Source organism: Anabas testudineus, chromosome 17, assembly GCF_900324465.2.
Source record: "Anabas testudineus chromosome 17, fAnaTes1.2, whole genome shotgun sequence".
Classification (NCBI taxonomy): Eukaryota; Metazoa; Chordata; class Actinopteri; order Anabantiformes; family Anabantidae; genus Anabas; species Anabas testudineus.
Genome location: NC_046626.1, coordinates 8,491,476 through 8,512,012, shown reverse-complemented (window position 1 = coordinate 8,512,012; position 20,537 = coordinate 8,491,476). Strand labels below are relative to the sequence as shown.

General features: G+C 41.5%; 1 protein-coding gene across 5 annotated transcripts in view; it reads right to left on the bottom strand.

Annotated features, from left to right (window-relative positions):
• Positions 1-20,537, bottom strand: part of pde4ca (phosphodiesterase 4C, cAMP-specific a) — a 42,890-nt gene that overhangs the window by 5,744 nt on the left and 16,609 nt on the right. For 2 of the 5 annotated variants that reach the window (XM_026373789.1, XM_026373793.1), the window contains 5 exons: positions 5,254-5,445; positions 3,905-3,941; positions 3,192-3,265; positions 3,032-3,084; positions 2,556-2,668 (listed from right to left, as the gene is read on the bottom strand). In XM_026373789.1, the coding sequence (XP_026229574.1) occupies positions 2,556-2,668; positions 3,032-3,084; positions 3,192-3,265; positions 3,905-3,941; positions 5,254-5,445 (469 nt within the window). Of the gene's footprint in view, positions 1-288; positions 2,416-2,555; positions 2,669-3,031; positions 3,085-3,191; positions 3,266-3,904; positions 3,942-5,253; positions 5,446-18,446; positions 19,284-20,537 lie in introns of those variants that run through there. The other 3 variants (XM_026373790.2, XM_026373792.1, XM_026373794.2) reach the window with 3 other exon arrangements.

Sequence of the window (20,537 nt, the reverse complement as noted above, 5' to 3'; positions counted from 1 at the left end):
TGAGAAAGTCATTTAAACACAGACAACCGCTAGAGTAATCTAGCCAGAACGGTTAAATCAACAATACCATGAATCTCTGGAGTGCATGTGTGAGTTTCAGTTCACACACTGCGATAACAATTGGACACATATGAAAACATGCATGACTGCACAGAAGACAGATAGAGTGTCAGAGAGAGTCCACTGTCACATCTCAGCCAACAATGTGCTCAGTCACAAAACAAGCAACATGTGAGCCTCGAGCCGTCTCATCCCCTCCCACCAAGTTCATCCCTGAACTCTCCTTACCTGAATGAACATCCACGACACGGAGATGAAATAACTCACTTCTGGCATTTCAGCGTAAAGTCAAGCATGGGAGCAAAAATAAAATGGAACAAAAGAGGTGAGAGGCTTTGTGGTCATCCTCTGACACTGCCTGTTCAACAGAGAAACAGACAGCAAGGACAGTGTGTACTCCTATACCGCCTGCCTGAGCAAAATCCAATGCAAGCACACTCCACTGGTTAGTGCTGTAAGAGCTTTGATCATCAGAAGATGAACAGATGAAAAAAAAAACCCCAACAGTTCAGAGGTCTATGGAAGAACGAGAGAGTGGAAGCATCTCTGTGGGAATGCTGTGGGATGCGAGGATGCAAGGCAGGGAGCCACACTCCCTCGCTGCCCTTGACTCTGCCTCATTCACTCAGTTACTGCCTGCACTAGCGTGTGTGTAAACACAGGGAGAACGAGGTACTCTAATCCCCGCCTCCTTCCAGAAATACCTAAGAATAGCAGCCAATCAGGCGTTTGCTGCAGCAGAGGCTGGAGAGATAGAGGGCCCTCATTGGCCGGGAGATGTACATAGTAGGCAGGGTTGAGCGTGTCAGGGGATGGAGGTAGTGAGACACACCATGTGCACCCAGTTTGAAGAAGATATGAAGGAAAAGCTTTGAATGGATGGGGGGGTGGGGGGTTTTCATTCATGTAGCCAAAAATAAAAACAGTACACCACGTACCACATAGTTGTGGGTACATTGACCATTATCCTGAAAGTCATCGTAAACTGACGACAACAAAATATTTTGACCATAAAAAAAAAAAAAAACATTTAGAGCAGGCTGAACATAATGAAAACAATCTGTTATTGTGTAAATTCAACAGAAACTAAATGAAGAAAATGCCTTGATGGCACATTACAGTAGCACATTTTGGTAACAAAACATAAGTAAATCTAATTAGGTTTGGTCAACCCACATTTGTAACTGTTAAATTACAGTTTTTTAAGCTGATGAAAAATAGAAAAATGTAATTATGTCTCGAAAATAGGAACATGAAGTCATGGATTACTTGCTTTCGTGCTGATAACCAAAGTGGTGGTGTCTGTGAACATCTTGTGAAAAACATTCTGACTGGGGTGTAATGAGCACTTTGTCATTCAGACGTGGACGTCTGGATGGTCCAGAGAGGTCTCATTCTTCCTCGATGACAAGTTCAAGCGTCATTAGAGTTCTACTTTTAAAAAAAAAAACCCTTCAATGAGGCCATCAGTTACACATAAACAGTGTTTGCTCTGGACTCCCATGAGCCTGCCTTTGTTCCCAAGTGCCAGCGTGGATCATTCTTCCCACTCTGACTGAAGCCCCTCATTAAGTGATCTGCAGCATTGGGTGGGGGGGGTTACCTCCCACCAAACTCTGGCCGCTGCCACGTGAGCATGTATGCAATGTATGTGACAAGATGCAAGATGAGCAAACTGTATATGTGATGGGAAAAAGTGTGTGCGTGTGTGTGTGTGTGCGTAAAGAGCATGTGTATGTTGTGTGGACAGTCTGATCATGGAATCACATGAGCGCCAAGCTCCAGTCTGAGAAAAGTGGGAGGCGTACCAGATGAGACGAGCGGGAAACACAGAGAGAGAACGGACGGATGCCATTCCATCTTCATACACCACTATCTCATTCACATTTTTCTGCACGCGTTGGGGGAAGGGTGTGTCCGTGTGTGTATTTGCATGCATGAATCCATCCCGCTCATTCATGGAAGGAATGTCAGTGGTGGTCCCAATCAGTGGTTGGGAGATATTCATATTTTCATGATAGATTCTCTGCATTATTGAGCTTTCAGATTTGTTTAGGGATCATAGAAGACTAACTGCACTTACAGTACATCACACACAATCCCAGGCATGCTGTTGTATTACAGTCCAGTCTCATTTAGGCCAAAAAATGTTGCTGTTCACAACCAAAAAGTTACTATAATAATAAAAAATGTGTGACGTTTATTAAAATGCTTTATGTATTACGTTTACATCTTATCTGTTATCTAAAATTACTTTATATTTAGAGATATTTTAACATTCACAGTAGATGAACTTTAGTTAAATGTGTGTGAACATCTAAATACATTTTTACAACTTTTAGTTTGAAATCTGTTGGGTGGGTTCAACCTTGATGAGCTCAGGATCATTAGACTATCCCAAAAATGTCTTCGGGGATAGGGGTGGGGGGGTGGGGGTGAATCGTGGTACAGATTAGAGTGAGTGCACGTTAATGCTTTCTATTGTGTTAAAGCACCTTGTTTGAAGCCATCTCGCTGACTGAGTGTCGAGTTTTCAGTGTCTCTAGTTGTTCCAGACACCAGTCCAGCTCGTCTAGTGTCTCTATGGCCAGCTGCTGGTGAGGCTCCTCTGTACAAATAAACACATAAAGACATTATGGGATGCATTCATTTCATAAATAGATTTTAAAAGTAATGAAATGTAACTACTACATGTACATTTACTCATGTATTGTGCAGAACTAATATTTATATTTATTTATAACATGGTGGTAATCATACTTCTGCTTATAAAAATGATCTTGCCTCATCGCTACATTTCATGTATTTGAAAATTGCATTCATTCACTAATTAATCGCTCTGAGGTGCTTCCACTGACCCTGATTTCACAAATCACGCATTTAATCACGTTAATGTCCCTGTTATGTCTGCTTCTTTCTGACCAATGTCCTCACAGATTAGCAGACAGCCCATTTTAACATTAGGACAAACCTGCGAGGCTGGTCTTGCACATGGACGGTGGGTTGCTGCTTGAGGACCGCGTCCTGTAGAAAGAAAACATTCAGAAAGGAATGGGCACACTGTAAATACAGCATGATTATATTTGTCAGGTGTGATGGTGAGATCAACAGGACATTTTCTAAAAGCCTACTTGCTGGCTGTGCGATCTTGCTGGCTAGTTATGATGGCGAAGTTACTTCGGACTGTTCTCAGGCTGGCAAGAACCTGTCAGACAGAAACAGGAGACTGAATGAACAAGTTTATTAAACGTGAAGTGCATAAAGTTTGTGCACTAATTAAATCGCAAACCCCCACTTAATTTATCTTGAACTAGATCAAGTGCTTCTTAATATGGATCACTAACAAGCCTTTGAAAGCAGATCCAGTGGCTAGGAGCTGCAGAGCTACACAGAGGCATTCCCCTATGATGCTTTGATGGCATCACTGACACTCGTCTATGTCATGTCTATCACTCCATCTGCATCCAAACACTGACTCAGCATGCAGAGGAAGCCTGCAGAGTATCCGGTGTTCAGTCCTGACCCGTCTGCGAGCCATATCAGCCTGCATGCAAATTTAAACAGCATGATCCCGCAGTATTGGATTCACCACTTCTTTCTCGAGGTAAAGTGAGCACAGGAGTGACGCATGACCCACGCAAGAGCCAGGCGAAGCCAGCAGGACGCCTGATCCTGTTGCAGGGCCCAACATAATGCTACGGGACTGTTCCAGTTAAGCAGCAAAGCCCAGTCTCATACCATCTGGAGTTTATTAGTGTTTTACTGACTGTCTAACAAGTGAACATGACTTTTCTTTTATTTGACTATCTGGCAAAGTAGGACACAAAAGTTTCAGTGTACTGACCTGTGCAAATGGTGTGACTATCATGTCTTCAGTATGTCTGCAACACAGAATAGAAAACACAGAAGGAAGAAGCATAAAACAAAGGTATGAGAAGCTAGTTATACAAATATAAACTCCAAAAACTAACTAACTTGACATACAACTTAACCTGCACCTGAATCTGAGGTATTACTTTTAATGGTAATGCTAGAGGGCATTACCAGGTGTCATATTTATTTGTCAGACATCATCATTCATTACTTCCTTTATTATCATTCTGTAAAAAAAGAAGACCCATGACAAACAGAAAAGAAAAAGTCATGCACTGGATATAATAAAGTTTGTGAGGAAACGGACTGTGGTAGGTGGAACGGTGGGTGATATAAATATAAAACTGGTAAAAACAAGTCAATAAAACCACGGAGTGCATTATTATTTCTGATTCTGATTAAGCGTCACATGCAAAAACAAACAAAACAAGGGCTGGGAGTTGGGGTGGGGTTTAACAGGAGTCACGGGGAAGGTGTTTAAGATTTAGTCACATTTGTCAGGAGGGAGGTGGGAAAAGGTCATGAAGCCATCTAGAGGGAATTCAAGAGAGGGCTTCAAGGTGACAGTCAGTGTTTTATCTTATTTCTGTTTATTCATGTTCTTCTCACCGAGATGACAACCAGTTGACCTCCCAGTGCTTCAAGCTCTCTTCCCTTCAAAAACAGAAGGCAAGAGTCGATGAGGAGACCTGTGACTGCTTACTGTACAAACTAAAAGTTATTCAGGCTTGGGGGCATATTTGAAATACAAACAGTGAAAAAAGTAAAACAACAGGGGGAAAAAGGAGCCCACACCCACCAAATGTCTGGAGTGAGAACCAGATTTGTATGTTGTGAAGGAAAAACAGCTGCTGTAGTGTGTTGTTGTCTTGTTGTAGTATTGTTTTTAAGAGTGCAGTTCTCAGTGTGAATATTTCAGATGCACGCAACACACAGCATGCTTTAATGCTGCTTTTGAACTTGTGTATTTGAAAGACCAGGAAAACAGATGCAACAAGTGCAAAAAAAAAAAAAAATGGTTTTGTGAAAGAAAGAGCACAACACTTTTAGAGCCTTCTGGCTTCAGAGGTCTAAGAATTCAAATTAGCACATTCCCATTAACTCTATGAATCCCCTAAATAGTCACATCTGAGTTCAAGACAGACAACAGGACACAATGTGTGTGGCATGCATTTGACTTTCTATTTAAAGTAAAGGCTGGATATACACAGTTCACTCTATGCACAGCGTACTACATGTATTTAAACACGGACAAGACACTACCAGTCAAATTAAGTACATGGAATAAAAGTAAAGCACAAATAGAGCAGTGGTTCTTACAGGTCACTGGCTGTGGAGGAGTTTCTGGAAGGACCTTTGGGCGAAAGGTCAAAGTCAGAGTCTGAGCGGTAGAGGAAAGATTCCCGCCTCTGGCTGTGAGGAAAGTTTGCCTGTAAAACCAGACCAGAACCAGGACTGGCCTGGGAATCCAGGGGGCTGCGGCCCACTGACAATCCATTCTCCACATCAAAACTATGAAGAAAGAGAAAGAGAGACAGAATTTATTGAGGTTAATTTTACACAAATAAAAATAACAAAAAAGAAAGCATAGTGGTTATATCATAGCATGGAAAGAAACGAAAGACGGATTCACCCATTCATCCTGGTAATCATTAATGTCACCTTAATATTAGCATTAAAGACACAACAGGAAGCATGATGTTAACGTATGACATATCTAGACGTATCCAAGTATCACATTGTGAATGTTTAGTGTCAAGTGACAAGAAAACCTGAAAAACAGTTATTAGGAAAGCACTCGCTAACTGATCGTTACAATCTGAGGCGCTTCTGTGATATTCGCCCTGAGCAAATTAGCTTCAGATGAATGTGAGACAAATAAACAGATCAATGAGGACTGACGGAGCACACATTTCATTTGTTCGTCACAGTCTCTGCTTAAGAGACCAGTAGACTGGAAGGCAGAAGGATTATAAAATACTCCACATCTAAAAATACACCTTTCATCACAACAATCAGCTGTTTTTATCTCTTGAACAGGAAACTGTAATTTAGAAGGAAGGGTACCCATTATGAACCAGTAAGGACCACAATAAGCTAAAAATCATAAATTTAGGAGGGCGACAAAAGGGATACGACAGTGTGAAATATGTGGTAATGTGGTTATCAAATCAGATCTGATATATCCCACAAAGAAGCCCGAATGAGCACTGGATTTAAATCTGTCTAACAATGGGTGATAAGAAACAATGAGGGGGTGTTGAGAGGCGCAGACGGCTGCATGTGAACTGCCTTCCTGCTGTAGCTGCCCTGACCTTTAGGAAAACTGACCCACGAAGCCTTTCACAAAAACCTGCGAGATAAAAATCTTTGACAAATAATGTCAGAAAATGTCTCCGTCTGTTGCCACTGAAGCGTTTCAACCACTTTATCATGCACATTCATGTACAGGTCTGGGGTGTCTGGGGCACGAGTGTGTGAGAAAACATGCAGAGGAGGCCGGCATGTGAGCGAGGTGAAGGACTGTGTGAGAGCAGCGAGTGTAAAATTAGAGCCGGTGTATTGATGTGGGGTCATGTGAGTGTGAGAGTCTAAAAATAGGCCGGTGTTCAGGTGAGGAGGGGTTCCCCATGATCGAACGCAATCTGACTGTGGAGAACACCACCAAATAAAGTCACAGCAGGACTTCTTTCTCCACAGTCTGGGCATTTTCCTGCCTTGATCCACATCTCTTATTTTCCCACAGCCTCTCTGTTGACATGCGAACCCAGAGAGACTTCTGCTCCGCGCAGCTGCGTTTGGCAACACGTCTCCTTTTCTAAACAGACCTCTCCAGAGTAGAAATCCGTGCTCTGGCAAAACAACCATTAGCAAAACGTGGAGGATTTTGGACGAGCGAGTGCTAAGAGACACGCTCGATCTTTTTCAAATAAATACAAGAAGGAAAACGATGTCCAGAAACAGAAATAGCTGAAACCCACGACAAACAGAGTTCTATACATTACAAACTACCCACAATTCAGTGCGATCAACACTACGCCACAGTCTGGGCATTTTCTTTTGAGCAGACGTTTTTACTGGAGCACATTTGTAATTAATGACATTAACAAGCACTTAGACCCATTACGAGTCACAGTAAGCCAGGCTAATACGTCAGTATGCACCAGTGCCCTGAAACTGGTAAACCTAAGTGGAATGCAGCCCTTGTTAATAACATTAATTACACATGTCTGTTTTCTGCTCTGACGTGTTAACATGTCTAACAGACAACTGGAAGCTCGATGTCTAATAAAGCTACTAACAATCCGTTCACTGACTGACAAGTGACAAAACAAATCATAGACAGAAATACTGAGCGTAGTAGATCATCATCTTTATTGAATTCACCCTCTTAGTTTAGCATGTGTTTTACATGAATGTCTGCACCAAATTGCACAGAAATCAACAAACAATGAGCTTTTGGCAGCACCCGCGTGTCAAAAAGGTCAGTAGGACCAAAGTAAGTAGTTAACCTTTGAGCTTCACTAATGTCTCAAATACATACTGTGATATTTCAGTCTGCTTTATTATTACAATATCACTGCAGTAACACAGACTGCAGCTTTCTACAGTAGATCTGCACTGACTGCAACATCCAAACATCCCATTCATTCCCCTTTTCCACTCCTTCCTCCCTCCCACTCCAACCCCCGCCAACCCACACCCTTCTACCCTCCTAGGATGCTGCATGAGGACAAGACGCTGGTGTGTTACTGCTATTATGTAACACCAGGCGAACAGAAGCCCCCATGCCTCCATTCATGTGACAGCTTCAGACATACTGACTGCACTATACATAGCCAAGGAGGGGAAAGTGGTGTGACAGAGGGGGGAAAGAGCATGCTGAGGTAAAATAGGGCAAAGAGAGAGCGAGAGTAAATACAACTTCAAAGTGAGAGGTAGCACAGCCTGCTCTGAGACCCTCTGAGGGCAGTTTGGTCTTCACTGCCCCCAGTGTGGTTTCACTTGGTAAGGTGGATGTCTGCAAACGTATATATTTGTATTCAACAGCGTGTGGGAGTGTGTGTCACAGGTTTAGATTGAGCACAATTATAAAAACAGAGACTTTAAATATGTGAAATAATAATGTAGTTAATAATATACATCACAGTGGTGCATCTAGTTCTGTTTTCTGCTTTCATCATCTGTCTCATTCTGTCCTCCCTGGTGATGCTGCACCCTTGGCTGTTTCTGCACGCTCTGACCATAAACTTGTTTCTATTTTTGCTTCTGCACCACGATTCTGTCTCTGTGCAGCTAAATTTAGCTTTCCCGTGCATGGGGAAAAGACCGAGAGAGGCGGCGACGCAGCTAAAAATAGGCTTTCAGGTGAAACACAGAGTCTTCCCTCCGCCCCTCTCTACGCTCTCTTCATCTCAGAGCAGCAGATTCTTCCCCTCATTCATGAATATTTATGAAGAAGTTTCTATTTGAAGCTGATGTTGTGTTAAAAATAGATCACAGATCAAAATATGGCCCACGTCTTTCCCTTGCTGCTATTTCACTTCCAGTTTTCTCTTCTTTCTCTGTCGCTCAGCTGAGCTCAGTGCTATGGAGCGAACCGAGAGTCTTGACTTCCTCATAATGCTGGACGTTTTACCTTCTACTCACACACACGCAGACACAATGATTGTATGTTTGCATCAACGTGCATACCTCGTGATTCACACTATACAGAATAGAGGCTTCCATATAACAGCATGAACATCAGAGAAATCAGTTGCCATGGTAACATAAAACGGGTAAAGTAATTTAAAATGTAAAGTGAATTTTTGTGATACTGTGTCAGAGACGTGTTGATTATGATCATGTGATGCCCATGATCTGCACTGTTGCTGTACTCGTACTATTACATACATCATCATCACACACGCAGGTGTTCACCCTGGGAAAGTTGACAGAATGAACATGGTTCTATAGTGTGAAACCCCAAAATGTCCATTGTGCATATTCTTTAAGCATCCTAAATATGTCAGCAGGGGGATGTTGTGTTTTTTAGAGGTCAAAGGTCAGTGCTCAGGCTTAGCGTGCATGTTGTCCGGACAGGAAGCTCCCACAGCAGCACCACGGCTGTTTGGACGGCCGGCTTTTAAATTAACTCCATTGTGTATGTGTCTTTCACATGCTGGCCAGTTGCACCCACCCACCTCTCCACTACGTCTCTGACACCCTCTCTCCCTTTGTCAGCCACAAGTGACAAAAATAAAAAGAACAGACCGGATTTAAAAATAATAACAATCCTGTTTAAAGGGAGGGTGTTGTTTCAATAATCTAACAGATAAACTTTGGTGAGTGACGGCTGATGTGTGGAGTAGGTGCTGTTTGGAGAGCTGAATCATTCAATCAGTCACCCTGAGGAGAGGCTCCCTCTACTGGGCTTTAATGAGACAGCAATAGCTAGACTACACTGTATCTGGAAATCCCACCGAACCCATGATGTTACAGTGTGGAGCTCTTACAATATGTTGTGTGGAAAGTACATGGATTTTTTTATTTTTGAAAAACGCAAATATTTTTAGACATTGTATGTTAAAGCTAAGTGCTGCTGTTTAAATAGCTTTTTAAGGGAATACATCAAGTTCTCTAACCTAGATGCTCATGTTAATCTATATTTATTTTAATTCCAATTTTATAAACCAATCAGTTGTGTGTATTATTAAAAAGAACTTCCTAACATACCGTATGTATATGTCACATGTGACTGAGAAAGTACAGTGCTGATGTTTGGTAACAGTGCATTATACATTATTACACTGATAATTTTCTTCATCATCTCATCAATTCATTGTTTTATTTAAAAATGTCCAAAAAGAGTGAAAAATGGCAGAATATACTTTCCCAAAAGGGTAATGAGGGATGATTGGAAAACATCCCTCCTCTAGTGATATTCAATTTACTATCATATGTGAGGAAAAAGTAGAAACAACCTCGTTTAGAAACTGGAACCAGCAAAACTTTGGTTTCTTTAAAATGATTAAAAAACCTGTCACACAGTTTTGTGTAAAACAAAAAATAATTTAGGTTATTTTTATTGAACTTGAATTTGTAATATAGATAATTTAAGCAACATACTTTCATGAAACCAAATAAGATAAAGTATAAATGTGAAGATACAGTCAACAGATGATAATAGTGAATTATTACCAAGCCTGGTAAGTGAGACAAATTAAAAGATGTTTCCATGAGCAGACAAGATGAAGAAGAAAGTAACACAGATAAAGAGCTGAAACACATATCACTTCTTTAGGAATGTGTGTGGTTAAATGAATCCATCACAAATACCGGACGCTGACACACACACACACACACACACACACACACACATACAGTAGACACGCACGATTACTTTTTCACTAGTGTGCTGACCAATCAACATTCCTCGACATCACAAGCGCTTTTAGACAAAAAAAAAAAGTGTGACGAGAGAGGTGTGTTACAGTGTTTGTTATTTAAGTGGCTGGTTGGTAAGAAGTGTGATTGATGGCAACCTGTCAGTGGCCCTGATACTCGACACCTCGCCTGCGTCACCGCCTGTCGGGGCAACGTCAATTCCATCTGGGGTGCATTAAAATACAGGAGCTATGGGGCAGAGCAAGAAAGAGGGAGATAGGCCTGTAAACCAGGTCATCTGAACCTCCATTTATCATTTCCAGGCCTTTGCCGTGACACAGCCAGAGGCTGAATTAGTTACACCAGAGCCGAGCGGCAGAACCAGCTCAGCCATTTAAAAGAACGCAGAGCACATTTTTTTATATGTAACACAGATCTCAGCTTGCGACGCTTGAGAGGATTGAATTGCCTTCAATAATTTGAAATGATTTCTATTATGTGATAAAGTATAAGTCTGTTGCAAGGATTTGAATCTGTGAAACAAAGACTGTGCACGTACGAATGTCAAACGTTTTGTTGCCACCTTGTTGAAGCACTACGATCCATGCTGTATGTACTGTATCTGTGCTGCATCTGACACACGACACATGAAAGAGAGCAAAACAAGGATTAGGACTGCTTTAACGAGACCACAAGGTTCACACCAGTGGCTGAGAGTCCACACCCTGAAGTCTAAAGCTCAACACACAGAACAAAGCGAACCAAGTTTGAACCACAACCACATTAGACACATTTAAAAAGAAGCTGTGGAGCAATTTCAGATTCAAAGCGGTATGTTCTGTGTGAATTATCGTACTGCAGAGTCACCAGTGAGGGCTCTTGGATAAAAGCTGTATGGTTGTTTTTGCTGTGGCCCCTCACACAGAGGGAGAACCACCCGCTTTGTTTGTGCTGCCCTTCCTCTCCTTTCCTGTGACATAAAACCTGATGGAGGTGTTGTGTTTTATGTCTTACTTATTTCTATCTGTCCTTTGTAAAACACTTTTGCACATTTGTTGTCTTTATCCTTTCACATGAAAATAATCTGTCGCGAATTCATACGCTTTAAATATTGCTTATATTGACTTTCAGCATTAATAATAGCAGGAATATCGTCTGACATTTGGGAAAATGTGCTTATTTCCTTTCTTCTACAGGAGAAAGTTTCATTTAGCATAAAAAATAAACTGAAGAAGAAACTGACAAAACTAACAAATGATCTGATGGGAGCTACTATTATTTGTCCAGCAGCAGCAGCAGAGACTTCGGGAAGTGACTGATCCTAATAATCCTAACAAATGAAATATTATTCCTTAAAGGGTGATTTGCTGATGATATTGAACGTAACACCGCACCCCGTGTTAATCTAGTGAAATCTCAACTCACCAACTCCTCCAGATGACATCATCTGTAAGTGTTTTTCAGCTAGAAGCTGCGAGAGACGTTATATTACAGAGGTTTAACACCATTCACATACATGTACTCCTCCAATTAGAACCATAGACATGCTTTTCACAAACACTAAGACTGAATTTAGCTTTTAGCTGCTATTATTTCAGTCATTGTATTATTTCACACTTTTCTCAGTCCCCTCTTATGTTCGTGTGACAGCTAAAGATAGAAATTACGCAACTGTGATATAAATGTCCATTGTTCAGAATCAGGCAGTCAAAATGGCCTTAAAAGAATGTGAGTCAATATAGCTGACATAACAGAAAGGCAGGAACAGAGAATCACATCACTGACCCTTTCAAAAGTGAAATCAGTGCAGAACTGATTTGTATGATGGGGCAAGTTCGAATTGAGCCAGCGAACTGAAAAAGACTGCATTGTTTCTTCTGCTGTCTATTCGTTCGTAGACAGGAAGTGTTCGGCTTAGGAACGGGGAGACTTATGATTTCCTCGAAGGAGTAGAAGCTGGATATTTCAATGGAAACACTGACTCAGTGATGTTTTTCATTACTCTTTGAGTAAATAAAATGAATGCGCAATTGTGGATTTTTTGTTACTCGATATCAGGGTGTATTTGTTTTTAACAGCGATACACACACTCACACACACACACACACACACACACACACACACACACATTTCTGTATGGCAGTCAGTGTGAGGACACTCACGGACAGAGTGTATTCATTAGTCCCCTGCAGTCGCTGCTTCAACCTATACTTCACCCTAACCCTAACCAAAACCCAATTCTAACCCTAAAGCCTAGTCTCAACCCTGATATTGTTCTTTAAACGTCCTTCTCATTATTACCGGCTAAAGTGGCCTCATTTTGTAAAAATGTCCTCAGTCCAATGGTTAAAAATTCACACTCACAATCCTCACAATGATAGTCATACACACACACACACACACATAAACACACATTTTGGCAGCAACCTAACTAACCTGTTTGGAAACCAGCAGCTGGTCTGTTAATTAAACAAGCATGTGTCTTTGTTCTGTGTGCGGGTGTGCGTGTCTTTATTACATTGTGTGGACATATTTATATTTAAGTACTGTAGTGAGGACATTTTGGTCGGTCCTCACCACTTCAAAGATCCGATTGATACTCCTGATAAATTCAGAATTAGGTTTAAATTAAAGTTAAAGGGTTAGAGTTAGGCGTTTAGTCGTGATGGTTAAGGGGTATGGATGCGTCATATGAACTGGTCTTCTCTCTATAAATAGGTGTGTGTGTGTGTGTGTGTGTAGCCAGTGTCATACTGTACTTCACTCGGTTCATCGTCATGTCATCATCACACAATATAAAATAAAAAATAAATAAAACACTCTTCTGTAAACTAGTGGAGGTGTTTGTGTCTCTCTGTGTTTGCAATTATTCTTATAGCTACAATCTCAGTGTCTTATTGTTCCCCGTCTGACGGCTGTAATCAGCATCTCAGATCCCAGCCCTCTTCCTCAGATCTTTCCTTTGGAAAACAACACAAAGCCGCTGTGACGCCTGCACCAGTGGGTGCTGACCTCTGATACACTTTCCAGTGTGAAGTGGCTGCTGAGTACAGGCTGTCTGTCAATCAGTGATTGATACAGAAAATAAGGGAATTAGAGGATTAGAGAGATCATCAAATCAGTCTGATGTGGATTTCCAGATGCTGGACAACAAGAGAAGACTGATTTGTCCATTCATTCTCCTCCCTAAAAAGGCTTTTAAGTTGCATAAACCCTAATCTGATGCAGAAATGCCAACAATTCACATTGTTCAATTTGTTGCATTGCATTTTCCTTCAGTTTTGTTCTGTAAAATTAGTCTTGAATGGATGACCTCGCATTGGAAAAACATCCCTTCATCCTTTGGTTCAAATCCTGCTGTTCCTCTTTCGTTTGGTGAACTTTAAAAATCAGCTTCACTGGCAGGAAGACAAACTACAGGATAATGTGCAAACAAAATACCAAGGATGTCCTACATATTGTACATTGTGTCGTCTATTGTTTAACCTGAATCAAACAGTGCATCAGACATTGTACTTTAAATACAATATGTTAGATAAACGTGTCAAAGCATGGGCAAGTTTGGAAAAGGACAATATAGTTTTCTAATGGTATAATTCTGATCTGGTATGGTGGACACGGTGTGAGGTCAGAAACAGTGATCATGTTATTAAACCTGAGTGAGCTGGAGACTAGGAGAGATTTACACTGAGTCACAGGAGAGAGCCCTCATCTTCTTACACACACTTTAACACATGCACATAGAGGACTTCAGTCTGTATTATCCTAAGGATCATATAGCATGTGCAAAAAAAAAAAAAAAAAACGTGAAGTGAAGTGAGAGGAAAAGAATTTGTGAGAGAAAAGGTTGAGAAAAGTTCAGAACCCACGTCCGTGAACGTGTTGTAACATGATCCGTGTGAGATATTAATGTTAAACATTCCTGAAGTGAGATAAGACCAGAGACAAACAGCTGACATCACGTGGGAAAAGCAATAGATGTGTGATGATGATATTAATGAAATGTGCAGAACCCTAACAGCTTGAATTCAGACAATATTTAATATGGTTCTTACATAATTAGAGAATTTCAAAATGTTGCTCCTGAGAAAGCGTGATCATTATTATATTTATCCAACAATACTTGGACATTTAAATGTAAAACACAAGTCAATCAATGGAAAATGCCAAATACTTGTATCTCACAGGAAAAAAGTCTCAACTTCTCGTCTATACCTTTTACATACTGTAGCACCCACAGACGCCCAAATACACGCAGCTCAGGCACATATTTGTGTGACAACTTATTCCTGCATTGTGAGAAAAGCACCTCACTCAGCTCAGCCGTGAGTTAGCGTACTGCACGTCTGAGTGAGTGAACGTTACAAACGGCCGAGGCCACTCACTCTGTTCCAAGTGTTCATGCACAAGCACAGAGCTTCACATGTGAGTACAGTACGTGTGTGTCTGTCTGTCAGCGTGTGTGAGGCCTGCAACCCAACACCAGCGAACCTGTCTGTGAGGCAGATAAATGAAGCTCCACGACGCTCCCTGTGGGCCAGACCACCATTAGAAGCTGCTGCCGATTTAAAGAAATGCCTTGGAAACACTTTCAGACACATTTATTATGACAAAATGGTTTCTGGCTGTGATGCTTCCTCTCCTTCGCCAGGACCAGTGAGTTATGCTCCGTAAAGGGCACGGGATAACTGAATAATTTCTACAAATCAGGAGATTCATGGGCAGTGACTGGAAGCTTGAATTCATTTATCATAGTCACATTGACCTGGTTAATTTAGATACTAACTGACCTCACAGATGGTGAATATCTCCGTCTAACGCCACGGTTTATTCATCAAAATGCATCTAGAATTTGAGAGTATCCATTACTCATGGATTTTGATAAATTGGGGAGTTGAATATTTCTCTTTCTCCCCCCTGTCCTCCCTGGTTGAACTGACAGATGAGAGGAGTAGGTTTCTCAGAATTGCACTTCTAAAGCTCGACTCCAGTTACCTCACTCACGCTGAACCTGCCAAATCTGTCGTCTTTTGTGCGACTCTTAATTCATATGAAATTACTTACTGTGCATAAATCACACGCCGCCACTCCCAAACACCCAACAAAGCTCATACTTGTATTTGGTGTCAGTCGTACATTTAGAAATAATCGTTAGGATTTTTCCATCCCTCTCCTGGCTGTCATAACTTGCATGATGTTCTGTGTCACTGCCACTTCGTTTTATTTTGGGCTCTCTGTGGGAAGTGTTGAGAGAAATTAGATCAATAGCCCTCAATCACACAGCACGCTGTAAAAGGCTGTCGAACAGAGGAAAGAAGGAACATACTTCAAACTACTTAATCAGCGTTTCATTTACAGCCCGACATCACAGTACGGCCTTTGTGAACTATGTTGAAGCCGTTAACGTAATTTTATTCTCAAGTTTAAAATACAACACACACATAGTACACTGAACCGAATAGGAGGGAAGCAAACAACGTGCTGACAGGGGACACAGACAGTAAAGCTGAGAACAATGTTCATTTTGTAATTATTACATTTTGGGTTATGAGTATTACCGTGAAGATTCATCCTTTAGTACAGTCTCAACCAAAGCAGTGGACAGATCAGACCAACCAACATTAACATTCACACCGACGTGCTGCTCGTATGAAAACAAGCTCCATCATGTTGTTCTGAGCTGGTAAATATGTATATGTAATTACATTAAATGTGCCTTACAGGCTGCTTACATAGCCTAAAGTCAATTTCAGGTAGCATAAAATTTAAATCAAAGAGTAACAGCATAAAATATAAATGCCATACTGACACTGAAACTTGGTAGATATCCTCTTATCTGTCAGATGTTACCTGTCAGAGGAGAAACCAGTAACTGCCACTGGGCAGAATAAACTGCAGTGAGTAGTAAGTGTCTTTATGCATCAATAGCAGATGTATTCAACACTTTAATTTGTAGGGGACTTGCTGCAATCACGGACACGCAAAGACATGCATGCCCTTGCTTCATATCCATCTAAGGAGAAAGGGTTACTGTTATCTGTCTGTTGTCCTCTGCAGTTACTGAGATAATTGGGCTTTAAATCACGTTCTGAAGACACGCAAGACGCTCTGCGTTTAGTGTCTGATGTCAAAAGCTACAGATTTATATGCTTCCTTTCCCTGCAGGTTCAACAAGTCAGCTTTTCTCACACTGTAGCAACATGAGAATGCACTCAGGCATGAAAACAGTTTATATAAAACAACAAAAGAAGTTCTGTCCGACGTGTCTGACTGGCTACATAAGCTCTGTGGATGTCACTCCATTAACAGCGCCGTGTTCTACTTTAGGGAGATAACTGGATGGGACGAGAAGGAAAGAAGCGTAACAACGAAAAAGAGCACGCAGAGAAGGAAAAGTTTCCTGCTGCACATCAGAATAATAATAATATAATAATAATTGAGTGTCTGACGTTTTGATGCACACAAATACATCTACTTTAAGGGTGTCTTCTTGTTGAATGTGATATTAATAGATTCCTAAAATGGACACTGGCAAGACCGGACAATCTGCTCCTCTGGAATCTGTGTCACTGTTCCTTCAGAAAAGAAAATGGTGGTGGAGATTCAACACCTCGACCCAAATAAAGCCCCCCCCCCCCCCCCCCCCCCACCACCACCACTATTGGCCTGCCATTTCCCTTCCCAGTCACGTTAACTGATCGTCTTCAACCAGGAGTACTGCTCTACAAAGCTGCAATCAGGCGAGCGGAGACTTTCTGGACTGACTTTTAGATTCACACGTGGAAGTAATCTACACAGTAATGTGAAAAGTAATTGTCGTGACATTTCCATACTTGTGCCATGCTCGTCAAATTTTGGCTGCAAAGGAGATTTTTGGTCGTTTAAGAGCAGAAGTCAATGACATGTCTTGGCACGAGGAAATAGAGTCAAAGCAAAGCAACTGGTTTTAAAAACCCCTGTGCTCACAAATGTTCTGCATTACAGCTGACGAATACTGATCCTGCTTGAAAAGGGTCGATAACAGCAACATGGCTACATGTGTGAGTCCCCTCTCAGAGCCTCCCCGTGAGCACCGAGGAATACTGGAAGTGTGAAGCAGCAAAACTTCGAGCATTAAGGCTACATGACAGACAGATTTACTTTAACGAGAACGACTCTTTCTATGCGCAGTGAACAAACCGGATTTCCCGTGTGTTGATAATGCGTGCACAGTACACATGATTTATTTGCTTTGTGTGTGTGTGTGTGTGTGCATGACTGTGGCCGTCTCACACACCATGACTGACTGCAAAGTGACAGGGAAACATCCCAAAGTCGCTGGTTGGTAGACGTCACAGGCAGGCTGGTGGTTACAGCAGCAGCAAAATGAATGTGTTAATTAAACCAGCACATGGGTTAAAAATTCACTGTTAGTTGAATGAATCCACAACATAACGAGTGTTTCCTGATCACCAAGTGAAAATCTAAATATGTTTAACCTTGTTGTCTTACTCTAATTAACATTAACATTAATCTATGTTTTCTAAACTTTTCTGCTATTAAAAAATTCAACAGTATATCTCTCACACACCTTTTTCAAACTCCTCTCCATCTCGTCTACTCATTTTAACATTTTGGCTGAGCTCCAGTACGTAATACAGTCTAATTAAATTTGGTTTCTCTTCTTCTTTAATACAGAATAAACTGAATTGTATCTTAATTTCTTTAAATCACCAGAAATGAACATACTTTTAAGTCTTTTGTATTACAAACTAATCCTTGGAACAATGCCTAGTCTAACAAAAGAGGAAACTACATTTCAAGAGGAAATATGATAAAAAAAAAAAAAAAAAAGAGATTTAACAAAAACAACTGATAAGAGCAAAAGAATGTTTTGGTAAATACTGCAGCTGATATTATCATCAAATCACTGATATATTCTTAAAAAAGACCATCCACAACATATCACGTCCTGTATTGTGGAGATGCTTTACTTCATTTTAGTTTAATCTCAGGTTTGATGCAGTCATTCTGTATTTCTGAAAGCTACAATCAAAACGATCTGATCTGTATAATGTGCCACATGTGTGTGTATGAAATCTTGAAAGGAGAGGAGAGAAAGACAAAAGGACTGAATGTGTATGAATGAGATGGCTCTTAATTACCGCCTGCGTTTCTGTATGATGTCAATAGGCCTGTTGACAGCGCATGGTGATCCCCATATGTTCCCACTTCGCACAGTGATACTCCGCTCCACGGAGTACCAGAACCCACAGTTCGTCGGCACACTCATCTTTCTTTAGTCTACTTTCTTTAACTCGTCCTCACCCTCCTCTTCTCAGTTGCTCCACTGCTCTCCCTCTCTTGGTTCTCCTCAGCTTGTGGCCACTCTCATCCCTGTGAAACCCAGCCCGCTTCCTCGTCTGTCTCGCTCTGTCGGGCTGTCCGGCTGTCCGCGGCTTCCCAGGAGTTCTCATTACCTCTGGCAGGAGTGGGCACCAGCTCTTGGATCAATGTGCAGAACCAGGATGGCCAGGGCAATGCAAATCATAGTTTTCTCTTAGATTATAGGTATGAAATTGGAGTGTAATCCTTCCTGAGAAGCTGAATTCCTCTTGTGAGAGCCGTGCACTCCCTGCTGCCGGTCTTTGTGCCTTGCAGGCTGTAGAAAAAGCTTTTCATCACTCTCAGCAGAGCTCCATTAATCGGTCCATCTTGTACATCTTGTCTTGTCTGGGTCTAAATGTGGCGCAACACTGCTGCCCGCTTTCCCTTCTCCCTTTCCATCTGTCTATTCCCTCTCTTTGCTTCTCCCCTCTGGCCACTACACATTTAATTACATAACAAACAGAGATCTTTCCTTTCCCTGAGCAAACTTGCTCTCCTGCTCCAGTCTGTCACAGTAGCCCTGTCCGAGCGCCCCACAGAATGTGCATAGATCTGTACGAGGAGTGTGTGTGTGTGTGTGTGTGTGTGTGAGCAAGAGAATGTGTGCGTCAGTGCGTCAAGTGTGTGTGTGTGTGTGTGTGTAAGCATGTGACTGAGCAAGTGTCTGTGTGTGGAGGAACAAGTTTCAGAGTGAGGTCAGAGCTGAGAAAAGGGGTGGGATCAGAGCCAGCATGGTTCCTGCCTTCCCCAAATGTTACAGCCATTTTAACCTCTTCCTACTCCCCAACACACACACACACACACACACACACACACACACACACACACACACACACACACACACACACATACACACACACACGCACTGAATTCTGATACAATCACAAGACAACACTGTCCCTTTGGGCAGAGAACCATTATCCTTTCCAGATGGAGTGTGTATTAAGGTGTGTGTGTTTCTGTGTGTGTGTGTGAGAGATATGTCTCTTCTATGTTAGGTAAAGAGATTGATGACACAAGGAGTATGATAGGGTATTAGAGTAAGTAGCTCTTGGGACAGAGCTTTCTGAGAACAAAGAACGTACACACACACACACACACACACTTAGTTGTATACAGTACTGTATGTACTCACACACAGGCTTAGGTACCAGCATGCAAGGTCACCCTTAGTCAGGGGCAGTGTATTTTCTGAAGACCGGAAACCTTAACTGGTCAACCGCCTACATGCTGCATATGACAACTTAAACAGGAACTATTTGAGAAGAGATCAGCAAAATGAGACAGGACTCTAAACACCATGTTTGAAGAAACAGCACTGAGAATTACATGCATTAAATATAGCACGTAGTTGGCAAACAATAATAAGCAGGCCTGTCGAGCCTTGTGTTTCTTCTGAAAGGAAACGTAGTGAAGGATAAGTGCTAGAAATGACGGGGACCCAGTCTTTTACAAATTACTAAATCACCTTAGTGTAAAATTTGCCATTGTTATGTACTTAACAGGTGCAGCAGGGCTTGACTGAGGATCTATTTCTTTCATCTATGGAGGCCCAAGATTGACACATAATAAACAAATAAATAGGGATAAATCCAGGCTCAAAGTGCATATGGTTTCATAAAGGAGGAATATTTACTGTTACACAGTCTATGAATATATCATAGCACAACTCAGCACACCATGTTGTACCAGCAGCTGAAAGAAGAAGCACCAGAGGAGCACACTTGATCTAAAGCTGTTGAGGGTAAAAAGTGAAGATGTAGCTTCCTTGTTGTAAATAGATACCTCTCTCTTTGAAGTAAACACAAGTCTAGTAAAGCCCAAAGTGGTAAGCAGTGGTGGCCTATAGGTTGACTGGAAAGTTGCAC